General features: G+C 42.9%; 1 protein-coding gene across 1 annotated transcript in view; it reads left to right on the forward strand.

Moving 5' to 3' along the window:
- The window catches only part of c3a.1 (complement component c3a, duplicate 1), a 259,058-nt gene that overhangs the window by 130,069 nt on the left and 103,071 nt on the right, over window positions 1-25,918 (forward strand). The window contains exons 18-21 of the mRNA XM_034189134.1: window positions 6,909-7,103; window positions 7,246-7,363; window positions 7,465-7,553; window positions 7,706-7,845. Of these exons, the coding sequence (XP_034045025.1) occupies window positions 6,909-7,103; window positions 7,246-7,363; window positions 7,465-7,553; window positions 7,706-7,845 (542 nt within the window). The remainder of the gene's footprint in view (window positions 1-6,908; window positions 7,104-7,245; window positions 7,364-7,464; window positions 7,554-7,705; window positions 7,846-25,918) is intronic.

Below are 25,918 nucleotides of genomic sequence, written 5' to 3' on the forward strand. Positions count from 1 at the left end.
GGCCAGCAGTACCTCCTCTTCTGGCGGCCCACACAACAGGACCCCCCCCTCAACGGGTGCCTCCTGGCGCCCGACCAGGCTTGTCCGGGTGGCGGCGGTAGAAATCGGCCAGGAGGGCCGGGTCCAGGATGAAGCTCCTCTTCACCCAGAAGCGTTCTTCAGGTCCGTACCCCTCCCAGTCCACCAAATACTGGAAGCCCCGGCCCATCCTACGGACATCTAAGAGCCGGCGCACAGTCCAAGCCGGCTCGCCATCGATGATCCGGGCAGGAGGTGGTGCCGGACCGGGAGTACAGAGGGGTGAGGTGTGATGGGGCTTGATCCGGGACACGTGGAAAACGGGATGGATCCGCAGTGAGGCCGGAAGCTGAAGCCTCACTGCGGCTGGACTGATGACCTTGATGATCTTGAACGGACCGATATACCGGTCCTGCAGTTTAGGGGAGTCCACTTGAAGGGGTATGTCCTTGGTAGACAACCACACTGCCTGCCCTGGCCGGTACGTAGGGGCCGGGGTCCGCCGACGGTCTGCATGGGCCTTCGTCCTCATCCGGGCCCTTCAGCAAGGCAGAACGGGCGGCACGCCACACCCGACGGCACTTCCGTAGGTGGGCCTGGACCGAGGGCACACCGACCCTCTCCCTCAACCACCGGAAACAAAGGAGGTTGGTACCCCAGACACACCTCGAAGGGGGAGAGGCCGGTGGCTGCCGACACCTGGCTGTTATGGGCATACTCGATCCAGGCCAGATGGGTACTTCAGGCCGCCGGGTGCGCGGCTGTCACGCAACGCAGGGCCTGCTCCACCTCTTGATTGGCCCGTTCTGCTTGCCCGTTGGTCTGGGGATGATACCCGGATGAGAGACTCACCGTGGCCCCCAGTTCCCGGCAGAAGCTCCTCCAGACTTGCGAGGAGAACTGGGGACCGCGATCGGAGACGATGTCTGTTGGAATCCCATGCAACCGGACGACGTGGTGGACCAGGAGGTCCGCTGTCTCCTGGGCCGTCGGGAGCTTCGGGAGGGCCACGAAGTGGGCCGCCTTGGAGAATCGGTCCACTATCATGAGGATGGTGGTGTTGCCCTGGGACGGCGGGAGGCCCGTGACAAAATCCAGGCCGATGTGGGACCAGGGGCGATGGGGCACGGGCAGCGGCTGGAGCAGTCCCGAAGCCCTGCGATGATCAGCCTTGCCCCTGGCGCAGGTGGTGCAGGCCTGGATATAATCCCGGACGTCGGCCTCTAGGGATGCCCACCAGAAGCGCTGCCGGACAACTGCCACGGTTTTTCACACCCCTGGATGACAGGAGAGTTTAGAGCCGTGACAGAAGTCCAAGACTGCAGCCCTAGCTTCTGGTGGGACGTAGAGTCTGTTCTTCGGCCCAGTTCCGGGGTCCGGGCTTCGTGCCAGGGCCTCCCGGACGGTTCTCTCTACGTCCCAGGTGAGGGTGGCCACGATAGTGGACTCCGGGATGATGGGTTCCGGTGGATCCGACAACTCCGTTTTGACTTCATCTTCATGTACCCGGGACAAGGCATCCGATCTCTGGTTCTTGGTCCCGGGACGGTAGGTGATCCGGAAGTCAAAACGGCCGAAGAACAGTGACCAGCGGGCTTGACTGGGGTTCAGCCGCTTGGCGGTCCTGATATACTCCAGGTTCCGGTGGTCAGTGAAAACCGTGAATGGCACGGACGTTCCCTCCAACAGATGTCTCCACTCTTCAAGAGCCTCTTTCACCCGGCCCTGATCTTCTAGTAAAAAAAAATGGTGTCAATAGCGTTCAGAGACCAGTTGATCAATTCCATGATTAATCCAGTATAGTTTGAAGAATTCACAGCCTGGTGAAGTAGGGAGTTTGAAGGTTGGAGTAGAGATAGAGAAGAGAGGAGGAGATGCGACCGCCCTCGTCGGAGTCCCAAGCAGATATTATCATGATGAAGTGTGGCACATACATTTCAACAGTACCTTTGCGCTCCAGGGGGCATTAATATACGTGGCACGTGCAGGTCATACCGGCAGGCATTGTCATGCCAGATCCATCTCGAGATTCCTTTGCGTGCCCTCAAATCATTTTGCATCCTATTTTGCCACCATCAGAATATGTAAATTGCGGTCAGATGGTCTTCAGATTGCACATAGACTGCCATCAGATAGGTGTCACATCTCGACGGCGACTGGAGGGTTGTGAACATGTGCATCATACTCAGTGCTGCCAGCTAATTTTGACCAACTGTGTGGCTGTCAAAATGCACTGGAAGTGAAACCCGACACTTTTTGCATGTGGGCCGATTCGTCATTTTGACGCCATTCAGTGTGATTCTTACTATGTGTGACGAAGGTATAAGTATTGAAGCTGTGAAGCCTTTAAATGCTTCATTATGAATCATCTGGGCAACACGGTGGCTTAGTGGTTAGCACTGTTGCCTCACAGCAAGAAGGTCATCGGTTCAATTCCAGCCTGTGGCCTTTCTGTGTGGAGTTTGCATGTTCTCCCTGTGTTTGCATGGGTTTCCTCCGGGTTCTCCGGTTTCCTCCCACATCCAAAGACATGCGGGTTAGGTGGATTGGAATCTTTAAATTGTCCATAGGTGTGCGAGTGGGTGTGAATGTGTTTGTTTGTCTGTTTGTGGCCCTGCGACAGACTGGCATCCTGTCCTGGGTGTACCCCGCCTCACGCCCTATGACTGCTGGGATAGGCTCCAGCCCCCCGCGACCCTTGATTGGACTAAGTGGTTGAAGATGAGTGAGTGAGTGAGTGAGTGAGTGAATCATCTTCAACCACTTAGTCCAATTAAGGGTTGCGGGGGGCTGGAGCCTATCCCAGCAATCATAGAGCACGTATATTGATTCATTGAAACATTATTTAGTTTACCTTGGAAAAAGTAACTTACTTAATTACACCATAAAAAACAAGTTTGTTCAGTAAAGATCTACATACATGCAGTGACCCTTTTTGTGGAGCCTCCCGGTGCCTTCCCAGTGTCTTTATGCTGACGTGACTGGACGAAACCTGATTAATATTTCAAGCTATTTGTCTAAACCTGGCCCAACCCATGATGTCTTGCTGGGCCCAGTTCAGGTATCCATGCTCTAGTCTGCATAACAACAACAGAATAATTCAGTTTAAGAAATACTGACCAATGTTTCTGTGTAGGGTCTCAGTTGTCCAGGTGGTTTCCATAGTAGAGAAGCTTCAATCTTCGACTGGACTGGGTTGCTTGACGCGAGGACGTTTTGCAGAAGCTTCCTCAGCTAAAATTCTTGCTCTGGAAGTCTGACTTCTCTACAAGAGTCAGACAGAAGTCAGACTTCCAGAGCAAGAATTTTAGCTGAGGAAGCTTCTGCAATTTGAAGCGAAATGTCCTCACGTCAAGCAACCCAGTCCAGTTGAAGATTCAAGCTTCTCTACTATAAATACTGACCAACTAAATCTGCAAGAAAGTTGCATCTTTTTTTATCCATGTCTGTCTGTATCTTCTTGGTAAGAAATAGAATAAAAATAAACAGGTTTAATCCACATTTCTTCTCTTTTTTTTCCCGACAATCATTCATTTTAGCTTACATTTGCCATAACACAGTCTGCACCAGTCATTACCAGTTATTACAGTGGTCCCTCATTTATCGCGGGAGTTACGTTCTAAAAATAACCCGCAATAGGCGAAATCCGCGAAGTTGTCAGCGTTATTTTTTACAATTATTATAGATGTTTTAAGGCTGTAAAACCCCTCACTACACACTTTACATACTTTTCTCAAACAGGCATTAACATTTTCTCACTTCAAGTTCAAACCTTAGTCGAAAAATAAGTCCAGTATTATAGAATGAAACCAAAGATCAAAACCTGTTTTCAGGCCCAAACATTTGTTTGGTAAATAAAAATAGAACATTTTCCTATAAATAATTATGATGGCTTTTAGAACTAACGAATTTAATTTTAACGATGAACCTACAAGGTTGGACACATAAGAAATTATTAATAGTGACTGACCAGTATTTCACAGTTCTTCTGACCGCGCCTCTGCGTCCTGGCGCCGCTCCGCTGTAGTGTCTTTTTCCACTAAGTGACACCTCGGTGCAGGTGTCTTTTTCCGAGTGAAGAACACAGTTATGGGTAGTTGTTGGCACTCTTTTTTCTTCTGGGTGAGAAGATTAGAAACAGGCACACGCAGAACACAATGCGCATGCTCTTCCTTCGCTCACTGCCTCCAGTGTTACCATTGCAGGACAGATGCGGGATCCGCAAAGAATCCAAGTCATTAAAAAGATACAAACCTCTCTCAGTGGCCATGGAGCTCTGCGGATGCGGTTACCAAGACCATGCAGCGCTGCAGATTTTTCCGCAAGAATTCTATCCTTGTGGGCTGCTGGAGCACTCTGCATCAAAACGGCGAGCGTAGTCTCTGGACTTGTTGCCAGATTTTGGCCGCACCTCCGCACAGCAGACAGTGGGACGTGTGAGTGGCCCACTGCGGCGCTTACCGAGTCTGCAGGCTCGGTAAGCGCATCGGAGGCAGTGAGAGCAATCAGGGTGATGCCGACCGGCCTGCCTGATGAGGACACAGAACACAACGCACTGTTAAAAAAAAAAGAAAGAAGAAGAAGCATGCAAAATTGCACTAAAAAAAAAATCCGCGAAACTGCGAGGCCGCGAAAAGTGAACCGTGTTATAATGGGGGACCACTGTAATCTCTTAACGCCTTTAAATGCCAAAAATGCTTTAAAGTTCATGTTCCACTATCTGTACCTGTATACACATTTCAATGGTGGGTTGAATGGGAGCCCAAGTAGTTCACAGATCCATTGTGTATGTCACTTACATACTTTTTTGTATATTTTATTTTTAAAGACGAAAACTGAGTTTAAATATATATTGCATCAGGAAAGTATTCACAACACTTTTGTTGTGCAGCAGACTTTTCCAAAATAGAGTGAATTAATTTTTTCCCTCAAACTTCTACTCACAACATCCAATCATGATGTTTTCATAACATGAAAAAAGTCATTCTGAAATAAAAAGAAATCACATTTACAGCCTTTGCTCAAAACTTTGTTGATGCACCTTTGACAGCAATTACAGCCTCAAGTCTTCTTGAATATGACACCACACGCTTGGTGCACCTATTTTGGACAGTTTTGCCCATTCCTCTTTGCAGCATCTCTCAAACTCCATCACGTTGGATGGGAAGTGTTGGTGCACAGCCATTTTCAGATCTCTCCAAAGATGTTCAATCAGATTCAGGTCTGGGCTCTGGCTGGGGCATTCGAGGACATTCACAGAGTTGTCCTGAATCCACTCATTTTTCCCTCAGTCCTGACTAGTCTTCCAGTTCCTGCTGCTGAAAAACATCCCCACAGCATGATGCTGCCATCACCATTCACTCTACTGAGATATCCCATAATCGCTTGCGCGCCGCAGTCGCTGCAGTCTAAATAACATAGAGAAACCACATAATAACAATTACAAAATGTAAATTTTTATACCTTTCATAACATTTATAAGAGACTGCATGCATGAGACCCTGAAACTTGCTAAAACAAATATTCCAAATATTCAGTGTCTGCCTATGTTCAACTTGAGTTGAACTTCATAAACACAAACCGAATTTCAGACATCTTATATATATTACTTATTACTCTGGAACAAACAGCACAAACAGTGTTGTAAAGGACAATAAACAGAGAATTAAAGAGCAAACTTCACTTTCCCTCAGAATGACATGAACAGGAAGCGATCTTAGCTCACAGCAATTCTCATTGAAAATGACGGAGAAACAATCTGAGATTCTCTCATGTTTAAATAAAACTAACACAATAACAATGTCTAAAAACCTAGATAATATACTGTATTCATGACAGTTTTAGGCACAATATACAAAGAGTTTTATCTTGCGATGTTGATGCTGTTGTCTGTATGCAGCGTTATCAGACCATCTCAATGCATTTCTCAAGTTTGTTGACATCTCGCACAGTGGTGAGCTCTCTGAGATTTTGCAAGATTTTGCGGGATTTGAAACTTCAATAGGGTGAATGCTCTAGGGATGTTGCCTAGTTTCCTCCAAACATGACACCTGGCATTCATGCCAAAGAGTTCAATCTTTGTCTCATCAGGCCAGAGAATTGTGTTTCTCATGATCTGAGAGTCCTTCAGGTGCCTTTTGTCAAACTTCAGGGGGGCTGCCATGTGCCTTTTACTAAGGAGTGGCTTCCATCCACTTCCATTCCATCATTGTCCTTCTGGAAGGTTCTCCTGTCTCCACACAGAAATTCTGGAGCTCTGACAGATTGACCATTGGGTTCTTGATCACCTCCCTGACAAAGGCCCTTCCCCCTCGATCAATCAGTTTAGATGGGCGGCCAACTGTAGGAAGAGTCCTGGTGAATCTGAATTTCTTCCATTTACAGATAATGGAGGCCACTGTACACATTGGGACCTTCAAAGTAGCAGAAATGTTTTTGTAACCTTCCCCAGATTTGTGTCTTAAGACAATACTGTCTCAAAGATCTACAGAAAAGTTCCTTTTACTTCATACTTGTTTTGTGCTCTGACATGCACTGTCAACTCCTTATCATGAATTTGGCTAACATTTAATAACAACTGTGGTATATAACTGAGGGAGAGAATTGGAAGGAGCAGAGTTGAGTGTTTAACTGAAGTCCACACAATCATAAAAAGATCAGCACAGCAGACCTCCCTGTCCACAAAGCCCAGTCTACAGGGATGGAGCATTTTTGACTGTCAATGAAGCTGCCATTTTTAATTTCTGTCTATTTAGACATCATTATTGTTCATGTATGCCATATTGTGTGTATTGTTGCATGCATGAAAATTTTGTTAACAAATAATTTCTCCCCTGGGGTTTAATAAAGTTTATGTAATTTAATGTGTTTGTGTTTTTTTTTTTTTTCAGCAAGTCAGTTTAAAGATCTGGAACGTGAATGCTGCTTGGAAGGAATCAATGAATCTCCCTTGTCATATGACTGTGAGACTCGCAGCGAGTACATCAGTGACGGTGCAGCCTGCGTTGATGCTTTTCTGCACTGCTGCAAGAAAATAGAAAGTCAGCGAGCTGAGATGAAGCAGGATAGTCTCATACTTGCTCGCAGTAAGAAATGGGAACAAGGGATAGAAACAGCCCTGAGTCATTACTAAACTTGATCATATAAAGTATTGAGAACATTGGTAGACCATTGTTCAAAAGAAATCAGTTGATGTCTCTAAATGAAAATCTTCATGTGCAATTGCAGGTGAGGAGGACGACAGTTACATGGATAGTAATGAGATAGTTTCTCGCACCAAATTCCCTGAAAGTTGGCTGTGGTCTGATATCGAGCTGCCTCCTTGCGCTCATGTAAATCCTAACTGGTAAGGAAACAAAAAAATCATCCAGGCAGAAAATTAATTCCAGCCTGGTTATAATTTAAAGCAGCCTTTGACCTCACATAGCAACAATACATTTCTTTCAGTCACACAACTTCGAAGGAGAAAGTTATCCCCTTGCAAGACTCAATTACAACTTGGCAGTTCACTGGAATTAGCTTGTCAAAAACTCATGGTGAGAATTCTGTTTCTGTGGTTAAAATATTCTTTACACATCTTTTGAAGTCATTTATTTTAGCTTATACATCTGAGCTAAAAATGATCCCATTTTCCAGTGTAACTTCCAACCTTTGTTTATTCTCATTAATCTCTCCTCTTGTCTTGAAGGTATCTGTGTTGCTGATCCACTAGAGGTAATTGTTCGGAAGGAATTCTTCATTGATCTCAAACTACCCTACTCTGCTGTGCGTGGAGAGCAGGTGGAAGTGAAGGCAGTACTTCACAATTATAGCCCCGAACCTGTTACTGTAAGTTGGATACTCTGCTCTTTAGTTTTGCCTGCTTACACACCTCTCTGCCCACAAATAAATAATAGATGGAATGCTGACCTATCAAGCGTTTCCATCTAAGGACCCCGTCACCCTTACTACGAATGAGCATGAGCCAAGCCAAAACAGGGAGGGAATAAGAATTGTGGAGGACATGTCCAGACTGCACTCCGACCCGCCTCAATTGATTCATGCACATGCCGTGCGCATGAGCCTCCAAATGCAGTTCAAATTTAGGTGGAACACATTAGGATTAGCAGAATATGATGAATGCACTTACATTGCTGTACGAGTGAGGTCCGATTGTAGGTGGAGGAAATATAATCGAGCAGCACTCAGGTGCACTCGTGGTGCATTCAGGCACAGTCAGGACAATCGACCAGGATCCAAAATGGCGGATCATTTAGGACTGCTCCTCAAACTAATCAGAATGCTTCGAATGCCATTTTCATGCCATACGAATATTTAGAGTGCAGTCAAATTGCGGTCAGTCTGCACTCCGACTGCCATTCGATATTTTTCATCCTCGACTGTTTAGCACATGTGCAAAACATTTGGGGCAGCCACAGGAATCTGCCCGACTGTTTAGATTGCTCTCAGACTGCTGTCTGACATCCTTGAATGCACCTCGACACTTCTGGAATGTGGGTCAAACTTTCATTTGGACACCATTCAGACTCATTTGGCCCATTGTGTGATGAGGGTATAATACGTACAGATGCTCAAAGCACTTTTAAAACAGTGACTCATGCTCACCTATTCACAGCTTCTCTCAATCTCTCTCCCCCCCTCTCTCTCTCTCACACACACAAACAAACAAACAAACATGTAAGTGTGCTGACATACAAGGAGTTCAACTGTACTCTGTAACTTGGAGATTAATTGAAATGAGAATCTTCTAGTCACAAGTCATGTACATGAACAGAGAACTGTTTTTTGTTTTATTTTTATTTTATTTATTTATTTATTTATTTATGGATAACACATTTGATGTACTTTTTTAAAACCATGTTTCTCCTGTTTTGGCCATTTTTGAATTTATGTCTTAGATCCAAACAGTCTGGTCTAAATCTGGGGGTAGTTGAATGAGGTCGTGAGAAGCACCTGCAGGTACAAAGATGTGAAGCTGTGTCAAAGAAAAAGAAACACCACCTGCCCAAGAGGCAGGTCGAAACAATTCCTGTCCACACCTGGTTTCAGTTTTTATTCCAAAACAAAATTTCATGATTAAGTGCTTGCTGTGCCTTACAAGAAGTGCTGTAATCTCTGCTTTTTACAACTCATAAACCGCATGTTGTAATGGCTTTTATCAAGGACTTCAATGCAGAGAACCACAACAATGGTGGGTGAAAGGGGAATTAGTGTACCGGAGGCAAAATGTGGCCCAGTTAGTAATGACAAACAAAAGACTTGGTCACGGCATAGGCTGAGGTCAGGCACACAGATGATCAGTCCAACAAGTGACAGTCTTTCAAAGAAGACAGCAGAAGGGTTCTCCAAAACACAAGCAAAAAGTCAATGCACAGCAGTCTGCAAGTGTGGGTCTGTAACAGAGATGTAAACATTAGGAAGTTCATGTGCAAGGGAATGCTCTGATGGTGGTTACAGTATACAATTAAATGTGGATGCACAGCAACACATGAGCCCAGAAATCCAGAAACAGGAAGTAAAGTCACCCGGCCATCAGTACTGGAATTTCACACCAATATCGATGAAAGAATTCATCATTGTGGTTGACAGGTTGAAACATTCCTCCTGCCCACTTGATATCATACCCACATCATTATTCAAATACAACCCCTGGCAAAAATTATGGAATCACCGGCCTCGGAGGATGTTCATTCAGTTGTTTAATTTTGTAGAAAAAAGCAGATCACGGACATGACACAAAACTAAAGTCATTTCAAATGGCAACTTTCTGGCTTTAGGAAACACTATAAGAAATCAGGAAAAAAAAATTGTGGCAGTCAGTAACGGTTACTTTTTTAGACCAAGCAGAGGGAAAAAAATATGGAATCACTCAATTCTGAGGAAAAAATGATGGAATCATGAAAAACAAAAGAACACTCCAACACATCACTAGTATTTTGTTGCACCACCTCTGGCTTTTATAACAGCTTGCAGTCTCTGAGGCATGGACTAATGAGTGACAAACAGTACTCTTCATCAATCTGGCTCCAACTTTCTCTGATTGCTGTTGCCAGATCAGGTTTGCAGGTTGGAGCCTTGTCATGGGCCATTTTCTTCAACTTCCACCAAAGATTTTCAGTTGGATTAAGATCCGGACTATTTGCAGGCCATGACATTGACCCTATGTGTCTTTTTGCAAGGAATGTTTTCACAGTTTTTGCTCTATGGCAAGATGCATTATCATCTTGAAAAATGATTTCATCATCCCCAAACATCCTTTCAATTGATGGCATAAGAAAAGTGTCCAAAATATCAACGTAAACTTGTGCATTTATTGATGATGTAATGACAGCCATCTCCCCAGTGCCTTTACCTGACATGCAGCCCCATATCATCAATGACTGTGGAAATTTATATGTTCTCTTCAGGCAGTCATCTTTATAAATCTCATTGGAACGGCACCAAACAAAAGTTCCAGCATCATCACCTTGCCCAATGCAGATTCGAGATTCATCATTGAATATGACCTTCATCCAGTCATCCACAGTCCACGACTGCTTTTCCTTAGCCCATTGTAACCTTGCTTTTTTCTGTTTAGGTGTTAGTGATGGCTTTCGTTTAGCTTTTCTGTATGTAAATCCCATTTCCTTTAGGCGGTTTCTTACAGTTCGGTCACAGACGACTCCAGTTTCCTCCCATTCGTTCCTCATTTGTTTTGTTGTACATTTTCGATTTTTGAGACATATTGCTTTAAGTTTTCTGCCTTGACGCTTTGATGTCTTCCTTGGTCTACCAGTATGTTTGCCTTTAACAGCCTTCCCATGTTGTTTGTATTTGGACCAGAGTTTAGACACAGCTGACTGTGAACGACCAACATCTTTTGCAACATTGCGTGATGATTTACCCTCTTTTAAGAGTTTGATAATCCTCTCCTTTGTTTCAACTGACATCTCTTGTGTTGGAGCCATGATTCATGTCAGTCCACTTGGTGCAACAGCTCTCCAAGGTGTGATCACTCCTTTTTAGATGCAGACTAACGAGCAGATCTGATTTGATGCAGGTGTTAGTTTTGGGGATGAAAATTTACAGGGTGATTCCATAATTTATTCCTCAGAATTGAGTGTGTCCATATTTTTTTTCCCTCTGCTTGGTCTAAAAAAGTAACCATTACTGACTGCCACAATTATTTTTCCTGATTTCTTACAGTGTTTCTTAAAGCCAGAAAGTTGCCATTTGAAATGACTTTAGTTTTGTGTCATGTCTGTTATCTGCTTTTTTTCTACAAAATTAAACAACTGAATGAACATCCTCCGAGGCCGGTGATTCCATAATTTTTGCCACATAGTAAGAATGTGGAGGAATCATTCCAACATGGCAAATATTGCCATAATCTGACACAATCAGGAAGAAAAGAGGCATGGCCAGCCATGGTCCAAACGCATCCAAGCTGCCTCGTGCACACCTGCAGGATGCAGCCCAAACATATTTCAGACAACAGTCAGATGAAACAGACTGCTGTCAGACACCACCGACATTGGCGCTTCACTCACTCACTCACTCACTCACTCACTCACTCACTCACTCACTCACTCACTCACTCACTCACTCACTCACTCACTCACTCACTCACTCACTCACTCACTCACTCATCCACACAATCAAATCTCAGCTCGTCGTTACATTCCCAGCACCAAACTGAGCTCTCTTCAGTGTGTGTCTCACGTGACGGAGTGTGCGTGTGTACGTGCGTAAGAACAGGCAATCAGAATCAGCGTGTGTTCACAATGGCTGAATGGGCCGCGTGTGCCTGCGTGTGTAGGACATGTGATCAAAGCAGTGTGCGAGTGTGTGGCCAAAATGTTCTCTCAGTTGCGTGTATGTGTTCATAAACACTGTACCAACCACTCCACATGTGCACGTGGGGCACACATGTGGACAGCTCCAGTGCATGTGTGCCCCATGTGTGCACGTGGGGCACTGGAGCTGTCCACATGTACGCAACTTTCAGATGCAGCCAGTGGACTTTCTCTTTTCTCTTTTTTAAAGCTTTTTTGCTGTTGTCATTTTACTTGATATGCATCTTAACATAACTGTAGTTGGATTATTTTTATGGGACGGTGGTTCACGTGGGATTTTAATTATACCAGAGGTGGATTATGTATTTGTCATCTGATCAACGCGTTTGTCGCGTCATGTGCTGGGCAAACGTTTCCACATCATACCTGCTACAGACTTAGATGTGTATGTGTAATAATACGAGGTCTGTCCATAAAGTATAGGTCCTTTTTATTTTTTCAAAAACTATATGGATTTCATTCATATGTTTTTACGTCAGACATGCTTGAACCCTCGTGCGCATGCATGAGTTTTTCCACGCCTGTCGGTGATGTCATTCGCCTGTGAGCACTCCTTGTGGGAGGAGTCGTCCAGCCCCTCGTCGGAATTCCTTTGTCTGAGAAGTTGCTGAGAGGCTGGCGCTTTGTTTGATCAAAATTTTTTCTAAACCTGTGAGACACATCGAAGTGGACATGGTTCGAAAAATTAAGCTGGTTTTCAGTGAAAATTTTAACGGCTGATGAGAGATTTTGAGGTGACACTGTCGCTGTAAGGACTTCCCACGGTGCGAGACATCGTGCTGCACTCTCAGGCGGCGTCATCAGCCTGTTTCAAGCTGAAAACCTCCACATTTCAGGCTCTATTGATCCAGGACGTCGTGAGAGAACAGAGAAGTTTCAGAAGAAGTCGGTTTCAGCATTTTATCCGGATATTCCACTGTTAAAGGAGATTTTTTTAATGAAAGACGTGCGGACGGGTCCACGCGTCGGGATGCAGCCGGCGCGGAGCGGCGGCACAGGAAAAACACCTCCGTGTTGATAACCATTTGTAAAATCCAGGCGGCTTTTGATGGCTTTCAGTGGAGTGAGTATATGAGAAATTGTTTAACAGCTGGACATGTTCCAACTTGTCCTTAAGGCTTCCAACAGAGGTGTTTTTCCTGTGGCGGAGCGTCGCGACGCGTGGACCCGTCCGCACGTCTTTCATTAAAAAAATCTCCTTTAACAGTGGAATATCCGGATAAAATGCTGAAACCGACTTCTTCTGAAACTTCTCTGTTCTCTCACGACGTCCTGGATCAATAGAGCCTGAAATGTGGAGGTTTTCAGCTTGAAACAGGCTGATGACGCCGCCTGAGAGCGCTGTGCAACGTCTCGCACTGTGGGAAGTCCTTAAAGCGACAGTGTCACCTCAAAATCTCTCATCAGCCGTTAAAATTTTCACTGAAAACCAGCTTAATTTTTCGAACCATGTCCACTTCGATGTGTCTCACAGGTTTAGAAAAAAGTTTGATCAAACAAAGCACCAGTCTCTCAGCAACTTCTCAGACAAAGGAATTCCGACGAGGGGCTGGACGACTCCTCCCACAAGGAGTGCTCACAGGCGAATGATGTCACCGACAGGCGTGGAAAAACTCACGCATGCGCACGAGGGTTCAAGCATGTCTGACGTAAAAACATATGAATGAAATCCATATAGTTTTTGAAAAAAATAAAAAGGACCTATACTTTATTGACAGACCTCGTATGTCCGTTACAATGGTGACATCCCGTTCAGCTGCATTGCGGGGCACTGCACCAAGCCTTTGAGGTGTGCACAGTGCCACATATATGTTATTACATGACAACATTTCCTTCGCCCTCCTTGGCGTTTGTCCAGTGGAGGTGGACAAACGTGGCACAGCATGCCGGCAGGCAGAATATGTAAATTGCGGTCAGATGGTCATCAGATTACACATGGATCACTGTCGGATAAATGTCCCATCTCAACGGCGCCCAGAGAGTTTTGAACATGTGCATCACACTCGGTGCCGCTGGCCGATTTTGACCAACTGTGTCGACATCCGCAGATGGCTGTCAGAATATTTTGGAACTGAATTCTGACAACTTTCGGATGTGTGCCAATTCATAAGTCCAACACCACTCTGCATGATTCTGGCTACATGTGATGGGGGTATTAGAATAAGTGGTGGCTAAACATCTTAACAACATTATAGCTGAGCACAATTTTCTTGACAAATTTCAACCTGGGTTCCATGACTTACATTCCACTGAAAAAGCTCTTTTTAGAGTTGCAAATGATGTTTTAATGTGCAGAGATGCAAAGGAGTATTTGGCACTTGTACTTTTTTGATGTCTGCAGCTTTTGATACAGTTGATCATAGTGTTTTGATTGAGAGATTAAGGACATGGGTGGGCATCTCTTGGTCAGTCCTGGATTGATTTTCTCGCTTGCTGAAGCAAGCGAGAAACAATACTGTTGATGTCCACTTTGTTGATGTGGCTTCTTTCAATACACAGAAATACACAGAATGATGAGAGATGATCCTGACCCATAGTAGACCTGAGGTAGCTTTTCAGTCTTCTTAAACATGAAAATGACCTCTCTGCTGAGCACGATGTAGCAGGTATAACTGCCAGGGTTTTTTCCACCTCAGTGAAATGTGGCAATGTCTCATATAGAGAATTTGACTAGAGATAGTTCACAATGTGATTGAAAATTTTTAACTCAATACCTTCCAGATTGTGAAAAATGTTGGTTTCAGCCAGAGTGTCCAGACTGACCTTGTAGAAATCCAGTGTTGTATAAAGTACCGGAAAATCATACTTAAGTAAAAGTACAGATACCCATTAAAAAAATTACTTTGGTAGAAGTTCACTGATTGAAATGCTACTCAAGTACAAGTCTTAAAGTATCTAGTATTTATTGTACTTAAGTATGACAAGTCACGTACAACTAAATGTACTCAAGTATTGAAAGTAAAACTACAAGTAAATGTTAATAATCAAAAACGGACTGATTTTTTTAATATTACAAAGTTTATCTAGGCTCGTAAATGACTGGTAGTATTAGTCAAAATACTGAAAATTGTGCACATCACACAAAAACACTTTAGAAACAAGGTTTCAAAACCTAAATGAGAGTAGGCTACTCACTAGGTGTTCACAGGAAACAGTTACTTATAGTTATTTTCATTGTTACATGGTTTTATCTTTTCTGTTGTGTTTTGTTTCATTAGGTTCTTTTTGTTTCCTTCTCTAAAATTGTATTGTAACATTATTAGTCTATTATTATTGACTATTATTGTCTATTATGCAGACCATTATTGTTTTTGCTACTATTATTAATATATGAATAAAATGAATTTAAAAAATTACAATTTGACTCTTTTACGACAACGAACACTGAGCCATTAATTATACAGAAAACAAATCAACACAAACGTGCTGATGCAAACAGCTTAATGCTAACTTTAACATTGAAAACGGCATAGACATGCTAACGCATTAGCATCGGTCCCGTTTTTAAGTTATAAAATACATCGATCAACTGTTTCAGAAGACCATAACAGGTCAGTTTAACTTAAAAATATTAAATATTACTCACAGACATATGCTCTACAATTCGATTGGTTCAAAGTTCAAAGCAAAGCCGTGCTGCAGAAAAGTTGATTACAGACCCACTGCAGGTCTGTAATCAATGTAGAGAAATGATCATTTTCCTGACAAACACCCCCCAAGTGCGCAACTGCAAAAAAGCCTACCGGACATGCCTCATGACAAATCGGCCTGACTTCGTTGCAGTCACTAGTAATCAGTGGTGTCTCTGGGTGAAAACATGACTTTTTTCGCATACATGTCAACCCCTTTGAGGGTCCACCTGTATAACCAAGTGAGAAAATCCATAAAATCAACACAAAATCCTTATAATCTCCAAATCACACCAAAATCAGTTTTATTACAGTACACACAACCATATCACATAACTGGATTTTTGTCCACATATTATGAGTTGCCACAATGACATTAAAGTCAGGATCATTAGTATTTCCTCCACAGTTGAATTTCAAACAATAGAGATCTAGTATTCATGCGTCAAGTTGAATTTTATAGAACTGAATGTGTAAAATTTTGCTATTTTTTACAGAAACAAGAACTGTGTGTCACTAATGGAAATACATTAATAAAATCATGAAAAATAAATTGAATATAATGAAGAAAATAAAACATACCTCAGAACTTCATCAAGTGTATCGAAAATTGCCTCGCCAGTGCCGATGTTGCAGACTGGCATGTCGATGATCCTTGACTTTGCCCCTGTGTTTATTAGGGATGGGTATCCATAAGATTTTATCGATAGATACCATTATCGATTCCGCTTATTGTTCTGATTCCTTATGAATTCCCTTATCTATACCTTTTGTGATTTTTTTGTGTACTACAAATAGGCTTTACAGGTTTTCTATGTCTGCAGGTCAGAGCTTTTTGTTATTGTGCACCCGCAGGAACGGTCTTCCTGCGACCGCGAGGCAGTTGGAGTCAGTTGGACATTTTTAAGTCAAGCCTTAAAGCCCATTTTTATTCTGTTTCTTATGACTAGTTTTTATTTTTTTTTATCTGTTTTAATCTTTTACTTCTGTTTTTAATTATGTATTTTAATTTTTTTATTTTTATTTGTTTATTTTAATTATTTTATGTTGAGCTGTTCTATGTGAGGTGCCTTGAGATGGCTTTTGTTGTGATTTGGCGCTTAATAAGCCCATTAAATTGAAATTGAATTGAACAATATTTTATTGACTCTTATGAAATTGGTCACTGGATCCTTAAACTTTGGACATAATAAACTCTACATGGTGGATCCTTGATCTCTGGACATAAATAGAAATAAAATCTGTAGTTATTGTCGAAAGCATTTCCTTTCAGACATTATTGGCATGAATGTCTTTCCATACATCTAAGCTGAGCTCTTACAGGTCAGCATCAGATTAATTCAAAAAGAATGCAGGAGGTCTCATTTTGGGAAGAAAAAAAAAATGTTTTAGTCGATTGTGGTTTATTTTCTGTATTACAGCGTTTGGAAAGAGGTGTCATATTATTTAAAGTGGCAATCTGAAGTTATTAATTCCGACTGGACTTTAATCCACACAAAAGTGACTCACGATATTTTAATGGCTTTGAGAGGAGTTAAGAAGCGGACTTACCGTTTCTGAAGAGCAGCGAATCAAAGAACCAACGAACTAGTGGGTTCGAAACATTGCTTCAATGACTCACGCATCAAAGGGGAGTCGTGCTGCAGAAACGGTTGATTTCAGACCCGCTGCAGAGCAAACCCTGAATATCCGTAAGACTTTATTTGTACGTCCGTATGACTCTAAAACTCGGAAAAATCCGTATAATTTACGGACAGTCCGTATAGGTTGACATGTATGTTTTCGTGTTTTTTTTTTTTTTGTTTTTTGGGGGGGTTTTTTTTGTAACGAGTAACGACAGGGCGAATAGAAAATGTATCGGAGTAGAAGTATGCAATTAAGGTCGGAAATGTAGTGAAGTAAAAGTGAAAGTACGCTGAATTTAAAAAACTCAAGTAAAGAACAAAGTCTCCCAAAACGTACTTAAGTACAGTAGTGAAGTATTTTTACTTTGTTACTATATAACACTGTAGAAATCTGACACTACTTTGAAAGTGGTTTCTTCAGCTTTACCTAACACTACTTCTGCAAGGGATGTCAAGATATTGTGTGTCTCTGCTTGTGAACCTCTCTCTTATTTCAGAGAGCACTCTGTCCAGTGCATCATAATACACTTCAGTCCTCGCTAACTGGAGGTCTGTGATGGAGATGGGCTCTTCAGCAGTCTCTCCTGTCAGGACTTCCAGCCTCTTTGATGGCTTTTTCTGCCTTTTAGTTGTTTCAACTTCTCCAATGTCAATCAATCAATCAATCAATCAATTTTTTTATATAGCGCCAAATCACAACAAACAGTTGCCCCAAGGCGCTTTATATTGTAAGGCAAGGCCATACAATAATTATGTAAAACCCCAACGGTCAAAACGACCCCCTGTGAGCAAGCACTTGGCTACAGTGGGAAGGAAAAACTCCCTTTTAACAGGAAGAAACCTCCAGCAGAACCAGGCTCAGGGAGGGGCAGTCCTCTGCTGGGACTGGTTGGGGCTGAGGGAGAGAACCAGGAAAAAGACATGCTGTGGAGGGGAGCAGAGATCGATCACTAATGATTAAATGCAGAGTGGTGCATACAGAGCAAAAAGAGAAAGAAACAGTGCATCATGGGAACCCCCCAGCAGTCTACGTCTATAGCAGCATAACTAAGGGATGGTTCAGGGTCACCTGATCCAGCCCTAACTATAAGCTTTAGCAAAAAGGAAAGTTTTAAGCCTAATCTTAAAAGTAGAGAGGGTGTCTGTCTCCCTGATCTGAATTGGGAGCTGGTTCCACAGGAGAGGAGCCTGAAAGCTGAAGGCTCTGCCTCCCATTCTACTCTTACAAACCCTAGGAACTACAAGTAAGCCTGCAGTCTGAGAGCGAAGCACTCTATTGGGGTGATATGGTACTATGAGGTCCCTAAGATAAGATGGGACCTGATTATTCAAAACCTTATAAGTAAGAAGAAGAATTTTAAATTCTATTCTAGAATTAACAGGAAGCCAATGAAGAGAGGCCAATATGGGTGAGATATGCTCTCTCCTTCCAGTCCCCGTCAGTACTCTAGCTGCAGCATTTTGAATTAACTGAAGGCTTTTTAGGGAACTTTTAGGACAACCTGATAATAATGAATTACAATAGTCCAGCCTAGAGGAAATAAATGCATGAATTAGTTTTTCAGCATCACTCTGAGACAAGACCTTTCTAATTTTAGAGATATTGCGTAAATGCAAAAAAGCAGTCCTACATATTTGTTTAATATGCGCTTTGAATGACATATCCTGATCAAAAATGACTCCAAGATTCTCACAGTATTACTAGAGGTCAGGGTAATGCCATCCAGAGTAAGGATCTGGTTAGACACCATGTTTCTAAGATTTGTGGGGCCAAGTACAATAACTTCAGTTTTATCTGAGTTTAAAAGCAGGAAATTAGAGGTCATCCATGTCTTTATGTCTGTAAGACAATCCTGCAGTTTAGCTAATTGGTGTGTGTCCTCTGGCTTCATGGATAGATAAAGCTGGGTATCATCTGCGTAACAATGAAAATTTAAGCAATACCGTCTAATAATACTGCCTAAGGGAAGCATATATAAAGTGAATAAAATTGGTCCTAGCACAGAACCTTGTGGAACTCCATAATTAACTTTAGTCTGTGAAGAAGATTCCCCATTTACATGAACAAATTGTAATCTATTAGACAAATATGATTCAAACCACCGCAGCGCAGTGCCTTTAATACCTATGGCATGCTCTAATCTCTGTAATAAAATTTTATGGTCAACAGTATCAAAAGCAGCACTGAGGTCTAACAGAACAAGCACAGAGATGAGTCCACTGTCCGAGGCCATAAGAAGATCATTTGTAACCTTCACTAATGCTGTTTCTGTACTATGATGAATTCTAAAACCTGACTGAAACTCTTCAAATAGACCATTCCTCTGCAGATGATCAGTTAGCTGTTTTACAACTACCCTTTCAAGAATTTTTGAGAGAAAAGGAAGGTTGGAGATTGGCCTATAATTAGCTAAGATAGCTGGGTCAAGTGATGGCTTTTTAAGTAATGGTTTAATTACTGCCACCTTAAAAGCCTGTGGTACATAGCCAACTAACAAAGATAGATTGATCATATTTAAGATCGAAGCATTAAATAATGGTAGGGCTTCCTTGAGCAGCCTGGTAGGAATGGGGTCTAATAAACATGTTGATGGTTTGGATGAAGTAACTAATGAAAATAACTCAGACAGAACAATCGGAGAGAAAGAGTCTAACCAAATACCGGCATCACTGAAAGCAGCCAAAGATAACGATACGTCTTTGGGATGGTTATGAGTAATTTTTTCTCTAATAGTTAAAATTTTGTTAGCAAAGAAAGTCATGAAGTCATTACTAGTTAAAGTTAATGGAATACTCAGCTCAATAGAGCTCTGACTCTTTGTCAGCCTGGCTACAGTGCTGAAAAGAAACCTGGGGTTGTTCTTATTTTCTTCAATTAGTGATGAGTAGAAAGATGTCCTAGCTTTACGGAGGGCTTTTTTATAGAGCAACAGACTCTTTTTCCAGGCTAAGTGAAGATCTTCTAAATTAGTGAGACGCCATTTCCTCTCCAACTTACGGGTTATCTGCTTTAAGCTACGAGTTTGTGAGTTATACCACGGAGTCAGACACTTCTGATTTAAAGCTCTCTTTTTCAGAGGAGCTACAGCATCCAAAGTTGTCTTCAATGAGGATGTAAAACTATTGACGAGATACTCTATCTCCCTTACAGAGTTTAGGTAGCTACTCTGCACTGTGTTGTTATATGGCATTAGAGAACATAAAGAAGGAATCATATCCTTAAACCTAGTTACAGCGCTTTCTGAAAGACTTCTAGTGTAATGAAACTTATTCCCTACTGCTGGGTAGTCCATCAGAGTAAATGTAAATGTTATTAAGAAATGATCAGACAGAAGGGAGTTTTCAGGGAATACTGTTAAGTCTTCTATTTCCATACCATAAGTCAGAACAAGATCTAAGATATGATTAAAGTGGTGGGTGGACTCATTTACTTTTTGAGCAAAGCCAATAGAGTCTAATAATAGATTAAATGCAGTGTTGAGGCTGTCATTCTCAGCATCTGTGTGGATGTTAAAATCGCCCACTATAATTATCTTATCTGAGTTAAGCACTAAGTCAGACAAAAGGTCTGAAAATTCACAGAGAAACTCACAGTAACGACCAGGTGGACGATAGATAATAACAAATAAAACTGGTTTTTGGGACTTCCAATTTGGATGGACAAGACTAAGAGACAAGCTTTCAAATGAATTAAAGCTCTGTCTGGGTTTTTGATTAATTAATAAGCTGGAATGGAAGATTGCTGCTAATCCTCCGCCCCGGCCCGTGCTACGAGCATTCTGACAGTTAGTGTGACTCGGGGGTGTTGACTCATTTAAACTAACATATTCATCCTGCTGTAACCAGGTTTCTGTTAGGCAGAATAAATCAATATGTTGATCAATTATTATATCATTTACCAACAGGGACTTAGAAGAGAGAGACCTAATGTTTAATAGACCACATTTAACTGTTTTAGTCTGTGGTGCAGTTGAAGGTGCTATATTATTTTTTTCTTTTTGAATTTTTATGCTTAAATAGATTTTTGCTGGTTATTGGTGGTCTGGGAGCAGGCACCGTCTCTACGGGGATGGGGTAATGAGGGGATGGCAGGGGGAGAGAAGCTGCAGAGAGGTGTGTAAGACTACAACTCTGCTTCCTGGTCCCAACCCTGGATAGTCACAGTTTGGAGGATTTAAGAAAATTGGCCAGATTTCTAGAAATGAGAGCTGCTCCATCCAAAGTGGGATGGATGCCGTCTCTCCTAACAAGACCAGGTTTTCCCCAGAAGCTTTGCCAATTATCTATGAAGCCCACCTCATTTTTTGGACACCACTCAGACAGCCAGCAATTCAAGGAGAACATGCGGCTAAACATGTCACTCCCGGTCCGATTGGGGAGGGGCCCAGAGAAAACTACAGAGTCCGACATTGTTTTTGCAAAGTTACACACCGATTTAATGTTAATTTTAGTGACCTCCGATTGGCGTAACCGGGTGTCATTACTGCCGACGTGAATTACAATCTTACCAAATTTACGCTTAGCCTTAGCCAGCAGTTTCAAATTTCCTTCAATGTCGCCTGCTCTGGCCCCCGGAAGACAATTGACTATGGTTGCTGGTGTCGCTAACTTCACATTTCTCAAAACAGAGTCGCCAATAACCAGAGTTTGATCCTCAGCAGGTGTGTCGTCGAGTGGGGAAAAACGGTTAGAGATGTGAACGGGTTGGCGGTGTACACGGGGCTTCTGTTTAGGGCTACGCTTCCTCCTCACAGTCACCCAGTCAGCCTGCTTTCCCGGCTGCTCGGGATCTGCCAAGGGGGAACTAACGGCGGCTAAGCTACCTTGGTCCGCACCAACTACAGGGGCCTGGCTAACTGTAGAATTTTCCACGGTGCGGAGCCGAGTCTCCAATTCGCCCAGCCTGGCCTCCAAAGCTACGAATAAGCTACACTTATTACAAGTACCGTTACTGCTAAAGGAGGCCGAGGAATAACTAAACATTTCACACCCAGAGCAGAAAAGTGCGGGAGAGACAGGAGAAGCCGCCATGCTAAATCGGCTAAGAGCTAGTAGCTACGCTAAGCTAGCGGATTCCTAAAAACACGCAAAGTGAATAATGTGTAAATAATTTAGAGGTGATTCAGCAGAAGGAGTGCTTTAGTTAAGGCACGTAAAGATTACACTGGGAAACAAATCGTAATCTAGATAACTAGATCAATCTAACTGCGCAGATTAAACAGCTAACAGATACAGAAAAACACCGCTGTGCTCCGGAACAGGAAGTGATACAATACCGCAGTGAGAGCCAACCACCAGTAGAGTGGTTGGCTCTACTGCCAACCACTAATTGCCCCAGACATTGCCCAATGTCTGGGGCAATGTCACAGATTTTTCTAGCAGTTTGTTGGGCTTTTTCCCAAATAAGAGCAAACTTCTCCTCATCCCTGCATTGTGCTAAGGTGTTCATGGTGGCCTCACAAGTGACCTTTGCAGCCATGACATCAACCTCATGACCCTGCAGGTAGCTTGCAAGAGCATTTGTGTTGGAGAAGATGACTTTTAACGTGTGCAAACCAAGGATGAACTGGAACTCTAACATGGCTTTCATAAGACCCTTAGCATCAACAGAAGTTTTGGCATCTTTGTCGTTGGAGAGTTCCATCAGAGCAAGCAAAATTCTCTCAGGCTGTTGCTCAACAGCTTTTACAGCCTCCCATCTGCATGCCCATCGTGTCTCACTGAGAGACTTCAACTTGTCCCTCAACTCTGACATTCCCATCTCCTAACCCTCCTTCACCTTTCATCCTCTCATCTCCTAGCCCTCCTCCCTCACCTCACCCTCCTTTACCTCTCACATTCCCATCTCCTCACCCTCCCTCACCTCTCACATTCCCATCTCCTCACCCTCTCTCACCTCTCACATTCCCATCTCCTCACCCTCCCTCACCTCTCACATTCTCATCTCCTCACCCTTCTTCATCCCCAACCCTCCTCCCTCATCTTTCACATTCTCATCTCCTCACCCTTCTTCATCCCCAACCCTCCTCCCTCATCTTTCACATTCCCATCTCCTCACCCTCCTTCACCTCTCACCCTCCTCCCTCACCTCTCACCCTCCCATCTCTTCACCCTCCTCCCTCATCTCTCACCCTCCCATCTCCTCACCTTCCTCCCTCACCTCTCACCCTCCCATCTCCTCCCTCACTTTTGTCATTCCCATCTCCTCACCCTCCTTCACCTCTCACCCTCCTCCTTCACCTCTCACCTTCTCATCTAACCTTCCTCCCTCCAATCAGCCTCCATCACCTCTCACCCTCCTCCCTCATCTCACCCTCCTTCACCTCTCACCTTCCCCTTTCCTCACTCTCCCATCTCCTCACCCTCACCCCATCCTTCACCCTCCTTCACCTCTTACCTTCCCATCTCCTCATCCTCCTCCCTCACCTCTCACCCTCCCATATTTTCACTCTCCTCCTTCCCATCTCCAGTGGTGGTGCCATCTGACGAATATTTTCATGCCTCACCCTCCCACTGGAATACTCTTAAGGCACAAATTTACTTGTTTCAATGTGTATGGACAACATAAGAAATATGGCATCTAAACACATGAGTGACCCTTGGTAACAACAGTATAACATACATATTGCCAAATATAATAATCTCACGTAACTGACAGGCTTACTACATGATGTGATAAAAATACCTCATAATATAATGGAACTAAATGTATTTGGTTCCCAAATAAGCCAATAAAGGCTCTCACAACCTCCTTAGGTTTCTAGTTTCAATATGGCTCCACCCAAGCCTAGCCACATGATCCACATGTGAGGCTGACATCATCTAGTTTCAGGCATAAATAACCTATCTGGGTCATAAACTATACTGAAAACAGTTCTTTGATACTTATGGTGAATTACATACCTTGTTGCGCTCTTTATGAGTTCAGGTTATTCTTGTTTTTTTTCTTGTTTAGCTTCTCCTTTTAGACCATGCTGGTTTGATTCATAACAAAGATGGCAGCCAAGTAGTGCCATCTGCTTCCTGTTGGTGTCTCACTACACACTTATACAAAGTATATGTAGAATAGCTTTTAGAAACGTATACATTTCAGCAAGGTTTAAAACAGAAAGGAACAAATAAATACTGATCAGGATGGTTAGACAAACAAAACCTTTAAACTTTAGTTTTGTCATAGGGACTACATTTCTCTGTGTGAGCCCTTAGTGAGTGAGTTGGTCCCAAAGAGGTTATATATATGAGTACTAGAGTCCGCGCTCCCAATGCTGCCCACTAAACGCGAGTGTCCCTTCATGGACAGAGACATGACACCTCCTATCCGGGCAAGATATTCACGAAGTTCCCGGATGTTAATGCATTTTCAATGGGGATTCGCGACTGAACACACTCAGAAAAACGCTTGCAAAATATGTGTTAAAATGCCAAAGTCAAAGTCGGCTTTATTGTCAATTCTTCACATGTACTAGACATACAAGGAATCGAAATTTCATTTCTCACCTTCCCTCGGTGATGACAGGACAAGATATTTCGACAATAAGGACAAGTATTTAGTATCTACAGTGTAGTGTCTGAGGTAATAGTAAAAGTGGAAAGTGCAGTAGTGCAAACCATTCAGTATTTGAAGCAGCAGCAGATTTTTGTTAAGACACTGTGCAAGTGGTGTGGTGGTGATAAAGTGAGTCAGTGCAGGACATTGGTCATGGGCAACAGATATAATAATCAGGTCCCATCTTATCTTAGGGACCTCGTAGTACCATATCACCCCAATACAGCGCTTCGCTCTCAGACTGCAGGCTTACTTGTAGTTCCTAGGGTTTGTAAGAGTAGAATGGGAGGCAGAGCCTTCAGCTTTCAGGCTCCTCTCCTGTGGAACCAGCTCCCAATTCAGATCAGGGAGACAGACACCCTCTCTACTTTTAAGATTAGGCTTAAAACTTTCCTTTTTGCTAAAGCTTATAGTTAGGGTTGGATCAGGTGACCCTGAACCATCCCTTAGTTATGCTGCTATAGACTTAGACTGCTGGGGGGTTCCCATGATGCACTGTTTCTTTTTATTCACCTCTTTTTGCTCTGTATGCACCACTCTGCATTTAATCATTAGTTATTGATCTCTGCTCCCCTCCACAGCATGTCTTTTTCCTGGTTCTCTCCCTCAGCCCCAACCAGTCCCAGCAGAAGACTGCCCCTCCCTGAGCCTGGTTCTGCTGGAGGTTTCTTCCTGTTAAAAGGGAGTTTTTCCTTCCCACTGTCGCCAAGTGCTTGCTCATAGGGGGTCGTTTTGACCATTGGGGTTTTTCTGTAATTATTGTATGGCTTTTGCCTTACAATCTAAAGCGCCTTGGGGCAACTGTTTGTTGTGATTTGGCGCTATATAAATTAAATTGATTTGATTTGAAATTTATATATATATATATATATATATATATATATATATATATATATATATATATATATATATATATATATATATATATATATACAAGGTCTGTCAATAAAGTATAGGTCCTTTTTATTTTTTTCAAAAACTATATGGATTTCATTCATATGTTTTTACGTCAGACATGCTTGAACCCTCGTGCGCATGCGTGAGTTTTTCCATGCCTGTCGGTGACGTCATCCGCCTGTGAGCACTCCTTGTGGGAGGAGTCGTCCAGCCCCTCGTCGGAATTCCTTTGTCTGAGAAGTTGCTGAGAGACTGGCGCTTTGTTTGATCAAAATTTTTTCTAAACCTGTGAGGCACATCGAAGTGGACACAGTTCGAAAAATTAAGCTGATTTTCGGTGAAAATTTTAATGGCTGATGAGAGATTTTG

This window comes from Thalassophryne amazonica, chromosome 15 (assembly GCF_902500255.1).
Source record: "Thalassophryne amazonica chromosome 15, fThaAma1.1, whole genome shotgun sequence".
NCBI lineage: Eukaryota > Metazoa > Chordata > Actinopteri > Batrachoidiformes > Batrachoididae > Thalassophryne > Thalassophryne amazonica.